General features: G+C 34.6%; 1 protein-coding gene across 5 annotated transcripts; it reads left to right on the top strand.

The window, feature by feature from the left end:
* The first annotated feature begins 4,911 nt into the window (after nucleotides 1–4,911).
* On the top strand, nucleotides 4,912–14,458 carry LOC107855068 (xanthoxin dehydrogenase). Of its 5 annotated transcripts, XM_016700058.2 has the most exons (4): nucleotides 4,979–5,220; nucleotides 8,219–8,278; nucleotides 13,266–13,408; nucleotides 13,553–14,458. In XM_016700058.2, exons 1-4 carry the CDS (start codon nucleotides 5,177–5,179, stop codon nucleotides 14,062–14,064), a joined length of 759 nt encoding a protein of 252 aa, XP_016555544.1. In that variant the 5' UTR covers nucleotides 4,979–5,176; the 3' UTR covers nucleotides 14,065–14,458. The 5 variants fall into 5 exon arrangements, with proteins under 5 accessions (XP_016555542.1, XP_016555544.1, XP_016555543.1 ...); XM_016700056.2 differs by having other exon boundaries at nucleotides 4,912–5,220; nucleotides 13,266–14,458; XM_047410430.1 differs by having other exon boundaries at nucleotides 4,980–5,220; nucleotides 8,222–8,278; nucleotides 13,266–14,458.
* The last annotated feature ends 5,209 nt before the right edge of the window (nucleotides 14,459–19,667 follow it).

Here is a 19,667-nt window from a genome sequence, read left to right as displayed (position 1 = left end):
TTGCATTTTTTCTTTTCGTATGACATCTTCAACCTCTTTTCTTCAAAGAGCATATTCCTTTCTTGTTGAGATAATTTTTTTTCCTATGTAAATCTACCAGTTGGTAGTATATGTTGTATAATATTTGAACTCTTTTCTTTACATTTGTTAATTCATGCGTGTTCTAGATATGACTGATCCTGTTTGAGACATTGCTATTCTGCACGACACAGTGCGAGAACATTAAAGAAAGGTTAATGACCTACAGAGGGAGTTGGTCGCTATGAGAGCAAGGATGTTCAGAGAGATACAGAGGCTAATGAGGGCCCTGCTGCCGCGAGTTGATTGGTCGGCTATCATTAATGATGATGATGATAATAATAATAATTAGAATGTGTGTTTTCTTTTAGCGTATGTATTTTAATTTTTCTATATCGGATCTATACCTAATGTATTTTATTTCCATTTAATGAAAAAATTATTTTTAGTCGACTTTGGCTTTTGAATTCTTATTCAATTTTCATTCTATTTATTTCTTCTAAACATACATGTTAACATGTCGATGGTTGGAGGTAAGGAGCAATTTTGAATCCAGTAGCAATAACAATTTTGGCTTTTGAGTTCTTTCAACCGATGGACCATGTGTTGGAACAGATTGGTCATCAGTTGGATTTCTGTCAATAGATTATCCATCCGTTGCGATAGATTTGTCATTTGTTGGAGGAAAATATTCTAATTTGATGGACCTGTGTTGTATTCTTCCAGTAATGTCCATCTGTTTCCACAGATGGGTAATTTGTTGAAAATAATTATGGTTTACTGTATTATTTAGTTCATGTTTTGCCTTTTTTATTGATGCACACGTTATTAAAAAAGATATTTTATATATAATAAATGATAACATTATGTTCACAACAATGAGTTAAATATATAAAAGTCCACAACAAACAACAATATAAGTTTTTGCAATTACAACGATCATGGTGGATTATGATCCGGGCATGTAGTTCTTTTGTGGCCAGCACGCTTACATAGGGAGCACTTGTTTATTCTTGATGAAAATGATTCTCTGACTCCACGCCTCCTCTTATATGGCTTTTTTTCCGGTTTAATAGTACTTCGGTCAATATATGGAGGAGGTATTAATCTCCCCAAAAGCTCTGCAGGAATAACCCAATATTCTTTGAAAGACACCGGAGTAATATGCCCACTATATGTCATTTTATATTTGTTCACCAAATAATATTAAGAGGAATGCTCGTAAATTTTAGTTCCATATTTTGGACCATATTGAGTTCAAAGCGCTTGCATAGCATGTGAACGGGGTATTTTGTCCAAGTCAAAAACTCTGCACGTACAAGATCTTGTTTGAAGATCGATCATGACAACATCACCATGACTGGTGATACTGAATTTGTAATATGCTATTTCATGAGATAATAACCTATTCCCCAAACTGATGTTCGATGATATATATATATATTTTTTAGAACAAATGGGGTTCTTCTTGGGCCCTCGAACTGTACACACTTTTCGTTAAAAAATTGGCCATACTTCTTGTTTATTATTTCAAACAGAGCCTTGATGAGAAATTCTCTTTCATCGCCAAACAATAAATTCACCGATTCAGCTATGTTTGATGTCACAATATTGTACCTATACAAAAGAATCACTTAGTACATCATCATACTAAATTTGTAACTCAAACAAGAAATTAAATTCATAAGAATATACCTATCTGCCGGACAGAATGCCCGGTTCCATCTCTCGAAATCAACACGTACGAGAAGTTCTGCTACCTTTGGATGCACATCCGTTATTTGATTGAAATGATCTAAAAACTCCTCTCTACTATATGCTTTAGCTGCTCTATAAAAAAAGGTCACGACCTTTTCGTTGTGATAGTTGGTCCAAATATTCTCTCCAAGATGCCTGATGCAACAACCAAAGTAAGTTGAAGGGAAGAAAATTGAACCCATCTTTGAAATACTTGGATGCCTATCCGAAACAAAACACAACTCTTCGGTATCTTCGACGCAGCTTCATAGTTGTTCAAAAAAAAATCCATAAGAGGCATCACATTCCTTGTCTACTACACAAAAAGCAACAGGAAAGATATGATTCTCCACATCCTACGCCACCGCCGCTAGCAGAACTCCATTATACCTACTCCTCAAGAAAGTACCGTCGAAGGCAATGCCTTTTCTCAAATGTTGAAAACCTTGAATCCAAGCACCATAGGATAAAAAAAGTACTTGAACCTTCCATTTTCATCAACATGCAATGTCGTCTTACTCTTGGGATTTGTGGACTCAATCATGTAACAGTAAGCATCCAGGACTGCATACCCATACTCGTGTGTCCTCCTAACTAAGTCCTTGGAAATCCCCATGACCATATATATCTTCCAATAACTACCAGGACACCCAATTCCATAAGGATTTTATTGGCCATAACCTTTGTAGAAGGGCCTTTGCCATCAGGGAAACTACTCTTGAAATATTCACCGGGGACCTTTGCCGTGGCGTAAGGATTTTGTTCCAAGATGTGCTCTGAACCACATGTGTGATGCTTTTCATGTTTATGAATGACAAATCTGTCAGAGCTTACGTACTTCACCGCTCTCAACTACACTTGTAGTTCAGATTAACACATTTGTAGCAAAATACAATGCTCGAATTAATCACCTTCTTTATTCTGAATTTTTTTTCAAGCAAGAAATAAACAAAGTGGTAGATAGTTCATTCTTGTCCTTGAATGACATTGAAAAAGTCGGTCCCGTCATCTTGAAAATTATCAGTCTGTGTCGATTGAGAAGAACTGCCCACCATATTGGTCGCATCAACGGGAGTAGGTATTTGGTCATCATCTGAAATATTCATATCTAGATCATCCAACCTATCATCAAAGATGTCTTGTTGTTGTTGTTCTTCTATGTTAGGGTTCTCATTCTCTCTCATCTATTCAACCACGTACAACCTTAACACCGACCTGGATGAATCACTAAGATAAGCACGCAACCAAACCTGATCGGTTATCTTGAAAGGTCCTCTGATTTTCAAAGGAGCTGTGTATGTAGCTGATGACGAGTTCTTCTGATTGACAATTCAGTCCACAATAATTGATGATTAAGTTCACAAAATCATCATATGAAACATCACTTTGGACTGTCATAACTATCGTCTCTAGCATTTCACCCTCTTTCTAACGCCATACATATCGGTTGCTCTTCTCGATCCATTGACCATGGCAATCCACCTCTATTGTTATTGATCCCTTCATTAGTGGTACCTAAACAAAGTCATTTGTTAAAAAAAGTTAATAGTGATTTCATAGTGTCATAAATGAATCCCAACAGATGTGTAATCTATTGCAACAAGTAAGTGATCAGTCGCAATAGATTACTTACCTGTTGGGATTCATGTTATGCTCTTGAAGCTGATTTTAACAGATAAGTCATCTATTGTAATAGGTGAATCATATGTTGCAATAGACTATATATCTGTTGCAACAGATAAAACACCTGTTGGGATAGATTTTATAGTACAAAGGCACCGTTGTAGCTGATTCCAACAGATGAGTGATATGTTGCAATAGATAATTAACCTATTGCGATAGGTGACTTACCTGTTGCAACAGATGATGATCTGTTGGAATCGAGGTCAGGTTCTATGGTAACAGATTACTAATATGTTGCAACAGATATTTACTGTCTATTGGAATCAAGTTCAGGTTCTATTGCAACAAGTTAATAATATGTTGCAACAAATATTTACACTGTTGCAACAGACAACACATCTATTGGAATCGAGTTCAGGTTCTGTTACAGTAAGTTACTAATCTGTTGTAACAGATATTTATCATGTTGCACCAGATAACTAATCTGTTGTAATAGATGTGTCATATGTTACAACAGATGACCCATATGTTCGATTCATATTACGGCACTGTAGAACCATAAATATGAATCCAACATAAGAGTCTTCCATTGAAACAGATGTCTCATCTGTCGCAACAGATGATTGATCTGCTTAAACAGATATCTCTTATGTTGCATTTATGTACGCGTGCTATCTATTGTTGAAAAAACAACACAATAACAGTTACCCAGATGCCAAATTCAACTAAAAATCATAATTTGACTTACCAAAGTCTCCTATGAAGTAATGCCAAAGTGGAAAGTGATGTACAAAACAAAATTTGACCTAAGAAATTGGTCAAATACCAATAGTAGCGGTAACAATAACAACAATGGTCAACAAGAAGAAGAGGAAGATGATAATGAAGTAGAAGATGATGACAATGAAGCAGAAAATGATGAATAAAGCAGCAGCAACAATGAACAACAAAAATCGCTAAGAGAATGAAAACAATAATGGATGAGAAGAGAGAGAAACACACCCTTTTCCCCTCTGTTTCTAGTTATATTAGGTAAACATTTGGACCAAAATATAAATTTAAAAATTTCTGGACTATTTTCAAATTTACCCAACTTTCTTAATACATAATAAAGTAATCATCACCTCTACTCAATTATTAAGACTTGTGACACTTACACCTTATTTTAAAACTCTTTTATCACCTACAACTCAAAGCTCAAGCTCCGGGTAACTAGCCAGTAGCCACCCCACACTTTGTGGTCCATTCCCATAACCAATACCCATGTGATTTTATTTGTTTCATCAACAGCCATATGCACTGTAGCCCTGGATAATTGCGTTCTTCTCGTTTTTATGTATATGTATAAAATAATATTGTATTTTTCTCATTTTATTTCGCATTATTTGATTTAGTATGATGTTTGATAAATGAAAAATATTTTTTAAATTTATGATCTAATATAATATTTAAATATTTATGTATAAATTATTTTGTTAAGGATAAAAAATAATTTTTATATTAAATTATTTCAAATCTTAGTAAGATGACAGTTAAGGAAACGATGCCCACGTAAAATGAAGAGTGGAGTACTACATAAAGTGACATCTCCCCTAGTCTTATGGTGTTGAACTCACCTCTTAAATTATAGCTTTGTATTTTTTTTGATATATGGTGTTTGAGTAAGCTTACGCACACCTTAAATTAAATTAAGGAGCTATATTATATGTCCATCAAGACTACGACATAGCTTTGTAATTTATTTTGCTTTTCTGGGGTCACCTTTTATTTCTGTTAGAAAAGAAGGAACTTTGCTGCCATGGAAATTCAAGGAAGCTCTGACACTTCTCTAACTAACCAAAGGTACAGCTTAAATACTCTTATTGCTGCAATTACATATAATCTAATTTTGCTTGTTTTTATGTAGTTTTTTTTTTTTGTGTGTGTGTTTGTGAGACTTTTCTTTTGACCATTAGCAATTTTTATTTTTTATTTTTTATGTTGTCCTTGAAAAGAAAGAGGGAATTTCGGATTACAACCGTGAAAATAATCCTTTGCAATATATAAGGTGAGGTGCATACAATAGACCCATATAGTCTTGGTCCTTCCCCAAACCCCACGCAAACGGGAGGGTAAGTGCACCGAAATACCCTTTTTTGTGTCCTTAATAAGAATTTTAATGGAGGATGAATTTTGATTGAAAAATTGCTAAATTTTATTTTTATTATAAGATATAATTTTGAATACCCTAGTTTACCTTTTCTAAAAGATTCTTTTTTGGTAAGTTTGAAATAATTTGTTTGAAAATACACCAATTTGCTGTCACTGCACATTGTGGATTTACATCAAGACTTGCAAAGAATTCGGCTAATTGTGTGAGGAATATACCATGCCCTTTTTGTGCCAACAATATAAAGGCATAATACAATAATACATAAACAAGCGCTCAAAATTAGCTTCAGCCGGCAAGTAAGCGTTCCAACTTTGAGAGTGCACATTTTGATACCTCAACTTGGTCTCAACTGACAATTAGACACTCTAATTTGTTCTCATTGTGTCTTGTGGACACCCGATGCTAGCATGACACATTAATTTTAAAGCTGTCTAGCCGATCATTTTATAAGTTGGAGTATTCAGCTGACACAGTGAAGACGATTTGAGGCGTCCAGATGTGCACTCGCAAAGTTAGAGTGTTTACTTACCAGCTGAGATGAAATTTAGTATCCCTAATACCAATGCCACAACAGGAGCAACTGATTCTCCTTAGTGGACTTTCTTTTTGATGGGTAAAATGTTATAGCTTTTATTGAATTATCAACAAGAAGTGAATGGTGGGAGAAGCTATAGTCAAAAGAGTGATCCATTACTAGTCATGTAATGCACTAAGGAAATCTACTATGGCCAAACCATCATTTACATCAATAGGGGCCTTGTTGCATCTAATCCTAAGCAAAAACTTATAATTACTTCAAGTATAGAGCCTTCTATGTTCTCAAAAAGTCTATTTTTCCCCTCCTTCCAAATGGACCATCGAATTTTGTAGCTAGAAGTGGTGCACCAGCACAAATATCTTAGATCACTGAATTCCTTTATAAAATTTAACTTGAAGAGGTGAGTGCGTTTAAATAAGTAAAATGTTAAATTTGACCTTAAATTTGAATTTAAATATTAAAAATTGAACTCTCTTCTATAATTGTAGATCTTCTATAATTGTAGAAATAATAAGTATCACCTAAATATCAAACATAAAATAACTAACCCTAGCTTTACTTGTTTGTCATAAGTAAAGAGAAGACGAAAGATCAAAAGCCAATAAATATGTATATATGAAATGATATATCATATATAATATAATAAAGTAATGTAATGATTATTTACTAGATGAGTAATTACAGCTATCTATTAGTAATGTACTTCGTATTGTTTTTAGTTTTTATTTTATCTTATTTAATTATTTTAATTTTTTTATTTAATATATAAATATATTAATTACTTATTTTTAAATTCGGAAACTGTCCTGAGGCTCTCATGTTAGGCCTCTAAGGCTGGATTTAAAAGCCTTGCTTCTAGATGGGCCGCAAGAATCTAACCTAATTTTGCTTAACCAAGGGTTGGATTGAGTTGGTTTTACGGTTCAAATCATTTTGATAGCTATAGATGAAACATTATAGTGCATAATAAATCTAAATAAATATAAATGATTAAACAAATGAGCATTGACATGACAAAATAATGTTGTTCATTATTGTGGTAATTAAAAGGAAGAACATTATGGGGTTCATTATTATTGTAATTAAAAGGAAACATTATTGTGATAATTAAAAGTAAAGGCATTATTGAATGAATCTCTTCGCTCTACCTGTATTTAAGATATATAATTCATGAAAGAAATTAGATGTATATTTGACATGTACTCATCTTAAAATGAAGTATTCTTCTACTATTATATCCCCTCCTCCCCCCCCTTCCCCCCGTATATATTACTTAACATTTATATTAAAAGTAATTGTTTTAATTTACTTATTTAATATATGCAATCAAGAGATTTTATTGTATTTTTTTTTATCTCTGTATTATTACTATTAAATAATTATATATAATATTAATAGTTAAATTTAAAATATCAAATATTATTAATAAAAAATACTTTTAATAAAATATATTTATAAATTATTCTTTTTAAGGGGCGTATCTGATCATGATCAAATAATATAAAAGGGAGAAAGCATTTTCCTTTTACTTTGAGTTTGAGTGGAGTATAATCATTTTCAACGCTAGTAACAACCCCACACTTTGTGGTCCATTCCCATAACCAATACCCATGTGATTTAATCTGTTTCATCAACAGCCATGTGCATTGTAGCCCTGTATAATTGTGTTGTTCTTGTTTTTATGTATATAATATATATAAAATAATATTGCATTCGTCTCATTTATGTTCTATTATTTGTTTTAGTAGGATGCTTGATAAAAATAAAAATATTTTTAAAATTTATGATTTAACACAATACTTAAATATTTATGTATAAATTATTTTGTTAAGAATTAAAAATAATTTTAATATTAAATTATTTCAAATCTTAGTAAGATGACAGTGAAGGAAACGATGCATACTGGACTTCTCAATTCTTGCTGACAAAATGACCTTTCTCCTAGGCTTATGGTGTTGAACTCTCCTCTTAAATTATAGCTTTGTATTACTTTTTCATATATGGTGTTTGAGTAAGCGTACGCACACCTTAAATTAAATTGAGGAGCTATCTGCCACAGATATCAATATATGTCCACCAAGACTAAGACATAGCTTTGTAATTTATTTTGCTTTTTTGGGTTCAATTTTTTTGTTTTGCTGTTAGTAAAGAAGGAACCTTGCTGCCATGGAAGTTCAAGGAAACTCTGACACTTCTATAACTAACCAAAGGTACTGCTTAAATACTCTTATTGCTGCAATTACATATAAGCCAATTCTGCTTGTTTTTATGTAGTTTTGGGGAAGAGGTGTGTGTGTGTGTGTGTGATAGGTTCTTGGCTTTGATATTGTGAGCCTTTTCTTTTGACCATTAGCAATTTTTTTAAAATTTTTATGTTGTCCTTAACAAAAGAGGGAACTTCGGAGTAACGGATAAAGTTATTGGGTTAAAACCGTGGAAACTCCTTGTAGATATGTAAGGTAAGGTGCATACAATGGACCCGTATGGTCTCAGCCCTTCCCCGGACCCACGCAAAGCTAATGGAGGATGAATTTTGATTGAAACATTGCTAAATTTCATTTTTATTATAAGATTTAATTTTGAATACCCTATGTTTACCTTTTCTAAAAGATTCTTTTTTGATAAAGTCTGGAATAATTTGTTTGAACATGCACCAATTTGCTGTCACTGCACATTGTGGATTTACATCAAGACTTGCAAAGAATTCGGCTAATTGTGTGAGGAATATACCATGCCCTTTTTGTGCCAAGAATATAAAGGCATAATACATAAACACATGCTCAAACTTAGCTTCAGCCCGCAAGTAAGCACTCCAACTTTGAGAGTGCACATTTGGATACCTCAACTTGGTCTCAACTGACAATTAGACACTCTACTTTGTTCTCATTGTGTCTTGTGGACACCCGATGCAAGCATGGCACATTAATTTTGGAGCTGTCTAGATGATCATTTTATAAGTTGGAGTGTTCAGCTGACACAGTGGATACGATTGAGGTATCCAGATGTGCACTCTCAAAGTTGGAGTGTTTACTTGCAAGCTGAGACCAAGTTAGAGCGTCTGTTGAGTATGCCTAATACAAATGCCACAAACAGGAGCAACTGATTCTCCATAGTGGACTTTCTTTTTGATGGGTAAAATGTTATAACTTCTATTGAATTATCAAAATGCTGGGAGAAGTTATAGTCAAGAGAGTGATCCATTACTAGTCATGTAATTAGGAAATCAACTATGGCCAAACCATCATAGGGGCCTTGTTGCACCTAATCCTAAGCAAAAACTTATAATTGCTTCAAGTATAGAGCCTTCTATGTTCTCAAAAAGTCTATTGTTCCCCTCCCAAATGGACCGCCGAATTTTATAGTTAGAGTGGTGCACCAGCACAAATATTTTAGATCACTGAATTCCTTTATAAAATGTAACTTGATAACTTTAATTCATCTGTTTGTGTCCAAATAATTGGACTGATAATAAACCAAGTCAGTACGCTGCACACCGTGGACATCTAGCTTTCGAAAACATTCAACCTTTGTCAATAGATTTTGGTATCGTCCTTTCTATGTTAAACTTAAAAATGAAACAAAAAGAGGAAACTGATTTTCCATACTGGACTTTCTACCTCTTTAAAGAATCTTCCTTTCATTTCTTTCTAAATCATCCAAAAACTTTACAGAGAAGCAATATTATACAAGTCCATTTCTTTAGCGTCCACTTGTTCACACTCCAAGTGGACAGTGTTCTGAAACATTTCTAGGTAGCACCCATGCCATTTCAGACATAGAGTACACGAAGGATACGGGGAACTGCAAAGCTGTGTATGATCCACATCCTCACCAACTGTGGTTCATATACTACAACACGGATTGACTACCCATCTGTCTTCTCTTTCTCAAGTTGTGTCCCATTAGCATAGCACTCTAACATGCATACCTCACGAAGACATTAGGTGCTTCAGCTTATGGATGCACACGTGGGCCTAGAATCACAGATATCAATTGAACAATCACAGTGTGGCTTAGCGGATAACCTCTCAAAAAAATCTTCTCTTTCTCAAGTTGTGTCCCATTAGCATAGCACTCTGACATGCATACCTCACGAAGACATTAGGTGCTTCAGCTTATGGATGCACACGTGGGCCTAGAATCACAGATATCAATTGAACAATCACAGTGTGGCTTAGCGGATAACCTCTCAAAAAGCTCTTTTCCAAAACTTGTTTAAAGTATCATCGCAATATTCATCAATAATATGGTCCCATTTCTTGTCTAAGATAGGTTACCCAAAGGATATCCTAATATGGCGTCATCTCGTCCAAGAAGTTCAGCTACTTGGGCTTTCTTATCATTGTAATCTGCAGCAAGCAAGGAAGCTCATATTTCAGAATTGAGCTCTAACACCACATATTCAACAACAGATGAGTACCATTGCCAATAACATTGTCAGACCACCATTTCTTGAGAACTCATTCCATCTCTTCACGATTCCTTCATGTAAAGGTCATCCTATAATGGTCACGACGTACTTGGGAAAGCATTCCTATTGCTGATATACGTATCTTGCGAGGACCACCATCTTCCATAGAAAATTCTCTTTGCAACTAGACCTTTACAGCCATTTCCCCAAGATAAACTTATTGCAGATGAGAATGTGCTAATGTCCAGCCTCTCTCCTCAGCTAGAGCTTTATCTTATTTCATTCCACCAGATGGCATCTCCTTTCCCCTTTACTACTCCTATACGAAGCCTAACAATATTTTCTTGATTATCTTAATGTACAAGGTAGGTATATTTTAGTCTGCGTACTCAGCATTTTTTTCTAATTAGGGTTATTTATCCTATTCTTCACTAATACTAGATCTTAGTTTGCTCGGCCTCCCTTCTATTATCGCGACCAAGGTCCTAAGTTCCATATCTTTAAACTTCCCTCTTGAAAAGCAAGTACAAATATTAGTTGGGAGATACTCCATCCTATGTGTTAAGAGTTGTGACCTGAATTTTGTTGATCCGGCCTTGAAAGTTCCGCGGTGCGACCCTTGTTTGTGATTTTCAATGGGGTCTATGGTGGTAGCGTAGTGATCGGGCCGACGTATGGACCTTTATGTTTTGGGGCCTAGGACTTATTTATATGCACGTATTATATAAGTGCATTTAGTGGGTTGTTTTGGCTGTTCAGAAAAATACACGTCATTGAGACTATGTCTCCCACTTTATACTCTCTCTCCATTTTAGTGAAACCTCCTCTGCCTCTGCCCGTGATTTTCTTCCCGCAAGGGTTTCCACGTAAATCTGTGTGTTGTTCTTGTTTTCTTTTACTTGTGGTTTGCTTAATCTGTTCGAATCATAACACTATGCCTACGAGGTATTTGTTGAAGTAACTCCTGAAGATTTGCACCTTCTTATCTGTAATTAACTTAGACTTTTTAGTATTGATGCGTAGCTAGAAGCTGCCTCAAAGCACACCAAGGTTTTGTACAGGAACCACCATGCGATTATCTTGTCTGCAGTTCACAGAATGCCAATGTGATATGTGCAAATAAGAGGTGTGATATGGGTCCTTACTTTACCTTTTCCCCGAAAAAGAGAGGTGTGACATGGACACATTGTCCCTTGCTCCTCTCTTTACCTCAAATCGAATTAGGTAAGGTCTGGCCCTTCTTGTACACTTTTTTGTGGTTTTCTTCTATCAATAAAAGCCTGCATATGCACATTGTGTGGGTGATTATATTTTTTAAAAAATTATGTGTCCACCAGGGATGCACTGTTAAATGCACCTTTTATGACGTAACTGTGAAATAGATTCCTTTACTTGTGCTGTTACTTCTATTGGTATGGTGCGAGAGAGATAGAATTTGATTCTTTTTGGTTTTGACCTTCAATTTAGTTTTCCTTTTTGACTCTTCCAAGGTAGTTTGAGATGACATTGATTCAGGATTAGTTTTGACCGTTCAATGTAGTTTTCCTTTCTTTCTAGCATCTGATTTTTTGGACTAGAAAAACCATGGGTTGGTGTGTTCTCATTTTATGGTCAATTTGTACATTTGGTTGGAATAGCATATTCTTGAATAAAATTGCTAAATTCTGCATTCGCTATACCAGTATTTTGAAACAAATGGATTGGAAAATGCATTTATATAATCTCAAGCTGGTCTAGATTTGTGTAAGGTACTCCCCACTGGTTTTGTATTTGTATCATATTTCCGTCTCTTGTATTTCTCCGTAATCTCATCAATTGAATTCTTCCAACTTCTTCATTATTTGTTCTTCAACTATGGCTTGGGAACAGACTATGTCTTGGAACAAAAAATAATTCAATGGCTGATCAAATGTAAATGAACTTGGGAATCATGATAGTATTTGGTAACCCGTAATACTTCCTCTAATAAGTCTGATATCAACAGATTTTGTATTGTTCGGAGAAATATACAATCCGATTTGTTCTACTTGGCTATTGCTGGTCAGAGATAAAGTTAACTGAAAGCTGAATGTGCTATCACTGAGAAAAGAAATAGTTACTCTAGGTATCTTAACGATATGGAAACAACTTTGAACCCCTGACCTTCATAGCCAATGTCGGCATAGGCTAGCTTCCAGTGCCCATAGCTGACGTCGGCGTCCAGCGCCCATTGCCAACATCAGCATAGGCCGACTCCCAGCATCACTAGGCCAGCAACATAGGCCGATGCTCAGCCACCCGCTGATGTCAAGGGGTGCGGTTTATATCATATTGTTGTAATTCAGTATTCAAACTACTTTCCAAGCTGTACTAATAGCTCGAGCACATCTTTTGTCTCTCATAATATATTGTCCTTTGGTCATAAACAACACTGAGTGTCGAAGAGAGTGATTAAAAAATTATGGCAATTAAAACCTTGAGATAATAGGTGTCATCTTTTCCCTCTCCCCACATGTTTTGCTCTTCCGATCCTTCCTTCCCCTCTCCCCCAAATGTGAATATTGTGTTTAAGTTATAAATTATTTCCTGCTCAACCATTTAGATGCTGTCTGGAACATAAGAGTTCTCGCTCTTCCTCCTGTATCTCTTGTTGGGGATGGTTGAAGGTCGTAATCCTTCCTCGACGGAAATGTTTCTTTTTCATGATAAGAGAACTCTCTTTTGATGAAGCTACCACCCTGAATTTAAAGTCGATTTCGTTTTTTTTTCTTTTTGAAAACCACTTGACCCTTCATCTTATATATCAGGTTATTGGGCAAAGTCGCTTTAGTCACTGGAGGGGCAAATGGCATAGGAGAGAGCATAGTACGTCTATTTCATAAACATGGTGCAAAAGTATGCATTGCTGATGTTCAAGATGAACTTGGACAGCGTGTTTGTCGGACCCTTGGTAATGACCAGAATGCATGTTTTATCCACTGTGATGTTACTGCAGAAGCTGATATTAGTAATGCAGTTGATTTTACCGTTCAAAAGTTTGGTACACTTGATATAATGGTTAATAATGCCGGGTTGTCTGGACCCCCTATTCCAGATATCCGTGACTATGAACTTTCTGCATTTGAGAATGTGCTTGACGTGAACTTGAAGGGTGCTTTCCTTGGAATGAAGCATGCTGCTCGCATAATGATACCACTAAAGAAGGGAGCAATTGTATCTCTGTGCAGTGTTGCAAGTGCCATTGCTGGAACCGGACCTCATGGTTATACAGCTTCCAAGTATGCTGTTTTGGGACTGACGCAAAACGTTGCAGCTGAGATGGGAAAACATGGAGTACGTGTGAATTGTGTTTCTCCTTACGCTGTTGCAACTGGATTAGCTCTGGCTCACTTGCCTGAGGATGAAAGGACCGATGATGCAATGGAAGGTTTTCGTGCTTTTGTTGCCAGGAATGCTAACTTGCAGGGTGTGGAATTGATGGCTCACGATGTTGCTAATGCTGTGCTTTTCTTAGCCAGTGATGAAGCAAGGTATATCAGTGGGCATAATCTAATGATTGATGGTGGTTTCTCATGTGTTAATCACTCCCTTAGGGTCTTCAGATAATTACATGTTGATTAATCTTATGGGAACTTTCAGAGATTATCATACTGTTTGTGCTTTTTCCATTGAAATAGCATTATGCCCGTAAAAGGACAAACAAGACTATTTTCTCTTACAGATGTTCAAGGATGAGATTGCCAGATTCAGATATAGCTGCTCTGTAGTTTGGCAGGTATAATCATGTGCGTTGACGATGTCGTGCTGGTATTTGTTGTGACAGAGGTGCTCTTTGTTAAGACCCAAGTAATTACCTATATTGTAGCCTTAGTTTAGATTTCATAGTGTGCATCATTGTATACATGAAGTGGCATTTTTGGATCATTGCTCATTTACCTGTTATATATCACATTTCTGGGAAAAACTGAGAACAAAATCCAATCCTTATAGTATCATTTCACCTGAGTGCACTTATTTTAGCTTTTTACAACTTTGTTTTAACCTTGAGATCCTTAAGTCTTGGCATAGATGACTATTCCCTATTGAAAGTCCTCAAGTCTTGGCATAGGTGACCATTCCCTATTGAAAGTCGAGGTGCATGTAAGTTGACCCAAACATTACGATTATAAAAAAAGGGAGTAATTTCAATTTATCTCAATATGATGTTCCTACTTCCTACAACTATGAGTTATTAACATAAGAAAAACTGGTTATGCCATGTAAATTCGAATTATGCCTAATCGAATCTATTAGCGCCTGAGTTCATGTACCTCTTCTTCTATTAAATCCTAATCTGGTTTCTCAAGCAAAACTAAGATATTATCGTGTAGGTTAATGTTTGCAACCACCAACCAGTAATTAAGAACGAGACACGTAGTCGTATTTTTCTTCGTATATTTACCAGTTCTACAGGGTCCTTTGGATACCTTCTCTGAATATTTCCATGACCTAACATGCGGTCCATGATTTAATCTACGATCGTAAATCACCCAATTTTTGATAGTTTTCTATCTTTTCCTCCTTTTGACCATTTTGACTTCTAAAACCTACAAAAACAACTTTTTAACATTCAAACATATTAAAACAAGCTTAAGAACACGTCAAAATATGGCCTAATTTCAAGGCACATTAGCATCTACTGGACACTTAAGTAAGCTTTATATGCAGGTGAAATATGCTGATAAGAAATATAATTGGCTTGTGAGTGAGATTTCTAGGATGCTCCACTGTTGGCCACATTATCCTGATGCCAAACTGGTGTTAAACACAATTCTCCTAGATCTCATTGGTGCATCAGGGCAAGATGAGGTGGTATTCATATCAGCTGTTTCTCCAAAAAAAATTAGTTGGCCTGCAGGTGCTTTAAAGTCCCTCTAGTGTTCTGCAGTGCTCTCTTTTGCAGTCAGTTTAGATGGTACAACCATATTTGGTATTGGAATTGACAGCTCAGTAGATGATTCTATGTCTGTCATAGCAACAGGATCAGCCTCATGGACTACGGAAGTGTCAGGGATCAAAGGAAAATGTCTCTCTTGAGTATTTGTGCTTCTGAAATGAAATGTTTCTTCTTTGAACACCACATCTAATTGACCAGAAATCTTGTTTTCATTCAAATCAAACAACAAATATCCCTTTTAAATCATAAAGTACCCCATTAGGACATAAGCTGAGGCTCTGGCTGAGAGTTTGTTACTCTTGACAATTTTGGTACCATAGCATCAGCAGCCATATGTCCCAGTGAATTAAACAATGCACGTTTTAAGCTAAATAATTCACTATCATTATCAGATCTAATATATCTTCTGATTACGAGATTCAAATTTGATGACGAAATATTTTCAAGAATAGGGGAATGATAGCATTCAGGCTGACACACTTGCATTAAGATTGCTGGACTTCAATGTAAATCAAGAAGATGCTTATTATGGAAGAAGAGCCCAAGAACGGTCCAAAAATTATGAAGAAGAATGAGCTAAGTGTTACACATATTTCATGATTCAAATTTGAAATATATGTAGCACTTAGCCCATTCTTCTTCATAATTATTGCACTCAGCCCATTCTTCTTCATAATTCCTTTGGGCGTGAACTTGAACCATGAAATATGTGTAGCACTTAGTTCATTCTTCTTCATAATTATTGCACTCGTTCTAGGGCTTCTTCCATAATAAGCATCTTCTTGATTTACATTGATGCCCAACAATCTTAATGTAAGTGCATCAGCCTGGATGCTATCATACCTCTCTTCTTGAAAACAATTCGTCCTCGAATTTGAATCTCGCAGAATCAAGAAGATATACAATAGTAAACAACCTCCATTACTTAAAAACAACAATGGTAGGAACAAAACAAGATAGTGACCATATGTCCATTTAACCTTATTAATCCTTGCCTGTATAAATACGCCTTTATAAAGCATGTGGACATCATCACTCCAATAGAAAATTCTCTTCCTTGTATGAGTACAATAAAATTCATGTATAAATGACGTAGGAAATGATATGGCCCTCTTCAATTTAGCTCTACCAATAAGTACTCCAATGGGCTTGTCAAAAACGACGTAACATTCATAGAATATGTATCAAATTAAACACTTTTATGATATATCCAACCATTATTAATTACACTTTCTACGAACTTTTCCACATAAAACCTATTCACATCAGCATAAGAGTTTTCAAGAAGGTTAGAAGAACCTTTCAATCTCAAAATACAATCTTCATCAAATTCCAAGTAGGTGCTCAAATTCACCAGCAAGAATCATGAATAGGTTCAACAAGAGTATCTGATCACTAGTATCATAATAGTCATGTATTTCCTCATCATTAGTAGCAAACACCATTTTAATCTTACAATCACCAAGACTTGAAGAATTATGACTCATCACACAAAAAGGATCATATTCCAACAAGTACACAAAACTTATTTGACGCAAGAATAAGAAAGGAAGAATCATCTAACTCATTCGCAAGCTTCTTCCTACAAACACCACGCCTCTTCTCAACAAGCGATAATCCATATTCAACTTTGTTATTCTCAATTTTCAAATATAACAAATTGATTGTATGGTTGAACTTAGAGGTTGCAACTAATGACTTATTATAGAGCAAATATCGTCATCATCAAATTTAATAAAGTCACTAAGATAAGAATTAAGAGTTTAGTTCATCACCTCCAAATATACCTTAGGCGTTTTAGGAATTTCAAAAATGTGGATAAACAATCATACATACCATACTTGGTCTTATGTAGAAAAGAAACAATATCACCTCATTTTTTCTTGCTCATTGGCGTTAAATCTACATCTATCTTGTTTGACTTCTTGTCATGAGACTTATCTAATGATGGATTTTCAATGCAAACTTTTCCATGAGTACCTACAAGAAAGTCAAAGCAACTAGAAGAAGAAGTAGGAATGTTAGAGTTAGAATAAGTAACAACCTCACTCAAATTCTCTTCCTTTTCTCTTTGTACCACATGGTCACCCCTCTCTGTTTTACTCTCAGGAATATCTCTCTTTTCTTTTTATTTCGACTTTGATTTTTTTTTTCTCACTTAACGTCTCATTCTCTTCACACAACACAACTTCTTTTTTTTTTTTCCTCTCTTAGGATATCAACATGCACTCCCTTACATTGTTTCTTTCACATGTTTCTGATCTTCATAAACTTGAGATGAAGTTAATGATACAAGTTTATATTTTCTTTTGTTTATCTTAAGAGAAATTATATTCTTTCCCCTATCATAATAGCATTCCTATCAAACTGTCATGGACGCCCAAGCATGATATGACAATCTTGCATTGGAATTACATCACAAAAAATATTATTCGAGTACCTCCCAATAAAGAAAGAAATCATGCATTGCTTAGTCATCTTAAGTTAACCAAAATCATTCAACCATTATCATTTATAAGGAGTAGTGTATTTGATGCAAGTAAGTTTCAACTTCTCCACCACGTATGAACTTATCACATTAGCACCACTTTCAAAATCAATAATCATAGAGAAAATATTACCCTTTACCTCACACCTTGTATGAAATATACTTTTCTTCAAATCAGTTATATTCACTAGGTTAGGTGGATTTTGGGTGACTTCTAATGCTTCGATTCAAGCGAAAATCCTTCTAAGTATCTTGACTATGTTATTGTTTTGAGTCCAAATAATGATATTCTTTCCTGTTTGAGACATTTCACTCTCTTGTCTTTTTTCACTCAAATCACAACCTTTCGTTGGATCCTTCAGAATTTATATGTAAACCTTACTAGTAACAATCTTTTAGAAGTAAGATGTAGAAAAAAATAAATTTATTAATACCCAGACAAATTAAATTTGATGAGACAAGAAAAGAACCAATTTATTGAACAAGAAAACTTCAATATTTTTCTCTATGACGTAAGAAATCAAGAATCAAATCAAATTTGAGTTTTCTTAGAGATATCTTAATTCCCAAGCAATTGAATTTTCTCCTGTTTTTTTTTTCATTTTATTTTTTGCCTCTTATTTTTTGCTAGGCTATGTAGATTAATAATAGAAATAATTTAAAAAAATTACTCTTTTAAATTCCAAGTTCAAAAGTAAATAAAAATAAAATAAAGAATTTTTTTTTTTTTGAAACTCCCAAGATTATCAAGAATGGAAACTTGTTAGAACAACTCTGATAACTTGATGTTACTTTAATAAGAGATAAGCATTTAGTACCACTTGATAAGATTATCAGTACATGCTTATCTCTTATTAAGATAACCCGATTCTTATCAAGTGGTATCAAAACGATTCTATCAACTTTTCATTCTTGATAATCCTAGGAGTTTAAAATATAAAAAAAACTATTATTTTTTATTTTTGTTTTTAAAAATTTTGAAATTTAAAAAAGGTCAGTTTTTAAAATTATTTTTATTGTTAAGCGACATAACCTAATAAAAAAAAAGAAAACAAGGAGCCAACAACTAAAATTTTAAAAAATAGGAGAAAATTTAATTGCTTGAGAATTAAGACATCTCCAAGAAAACTTAAAATTTGTTTTGATTCTTGATTTCCTACGTCAAAGAGAAAAAGATTGAAGTTTTCTTGTTCAATAAATTAGTCCTTTTCTTGTTTAATCAAATTCAATTTTTCTGGGTATTGATAAATTCTTTTTTTTCCACATCTTACTTCTAAAACGTTGTTACTAGTAAGGTTTATATGTAAATTACGAAGGATCCAATCAAAGGTTGTGATTTGAGTGAAAAGGGGGCAAGAGAGTGAGATGTCTCAAACAAGAAAGAATACCATTGTTGGGACTCAAAACAATGACATAGCCAAGGTACTTAGAAGAATTTTTGCTTGACTCGATTCATTAGAGGTCACCTAAAATTCACCTAACTCAGTGAATATAACTGATTTGAAGAGTAGTATTTTTCATACAATGTGTGAGGTAAAGGGTAATATTTGCTTTATGATTATTGATTTTGAAAGTGGTGCTAATGTGATAAGTTCATACGTGGTGGAGAAGTTGAAACTTACATGCATCAAACACATTACTTCTTATAAGCGACAATGGTTGAATGATTTTGGTTGACTTAAGACGACTAAGCAATGAGTGATTTCTTTCTTCATTGGGATGTACTCGGATAATGTTCTTTGTGATGTAATTTCAATGCAAGATTTTCATATCATGCTTGGACGT

This window comes from Capsicum annuum, chromosome 4 (genome assembly GCF_002878395.1).
Source record: "Capsicum annuum cultivar UCD-10X-F1 chromosome 4, UCD10Xv1.1, whole genome shotgun sequence".
NCBI classification, from domain to species: Eukaryota; Viridiplantae; Streptophyta; class Magnoliopsida; order Solanales; family Solanaceae; genus Capsicum; species Capsicum annuum.
Note: the sequence above shows the minus strand (reverse complement) of the source record. Positions and strands in the feature narration are given on the sequence as shown.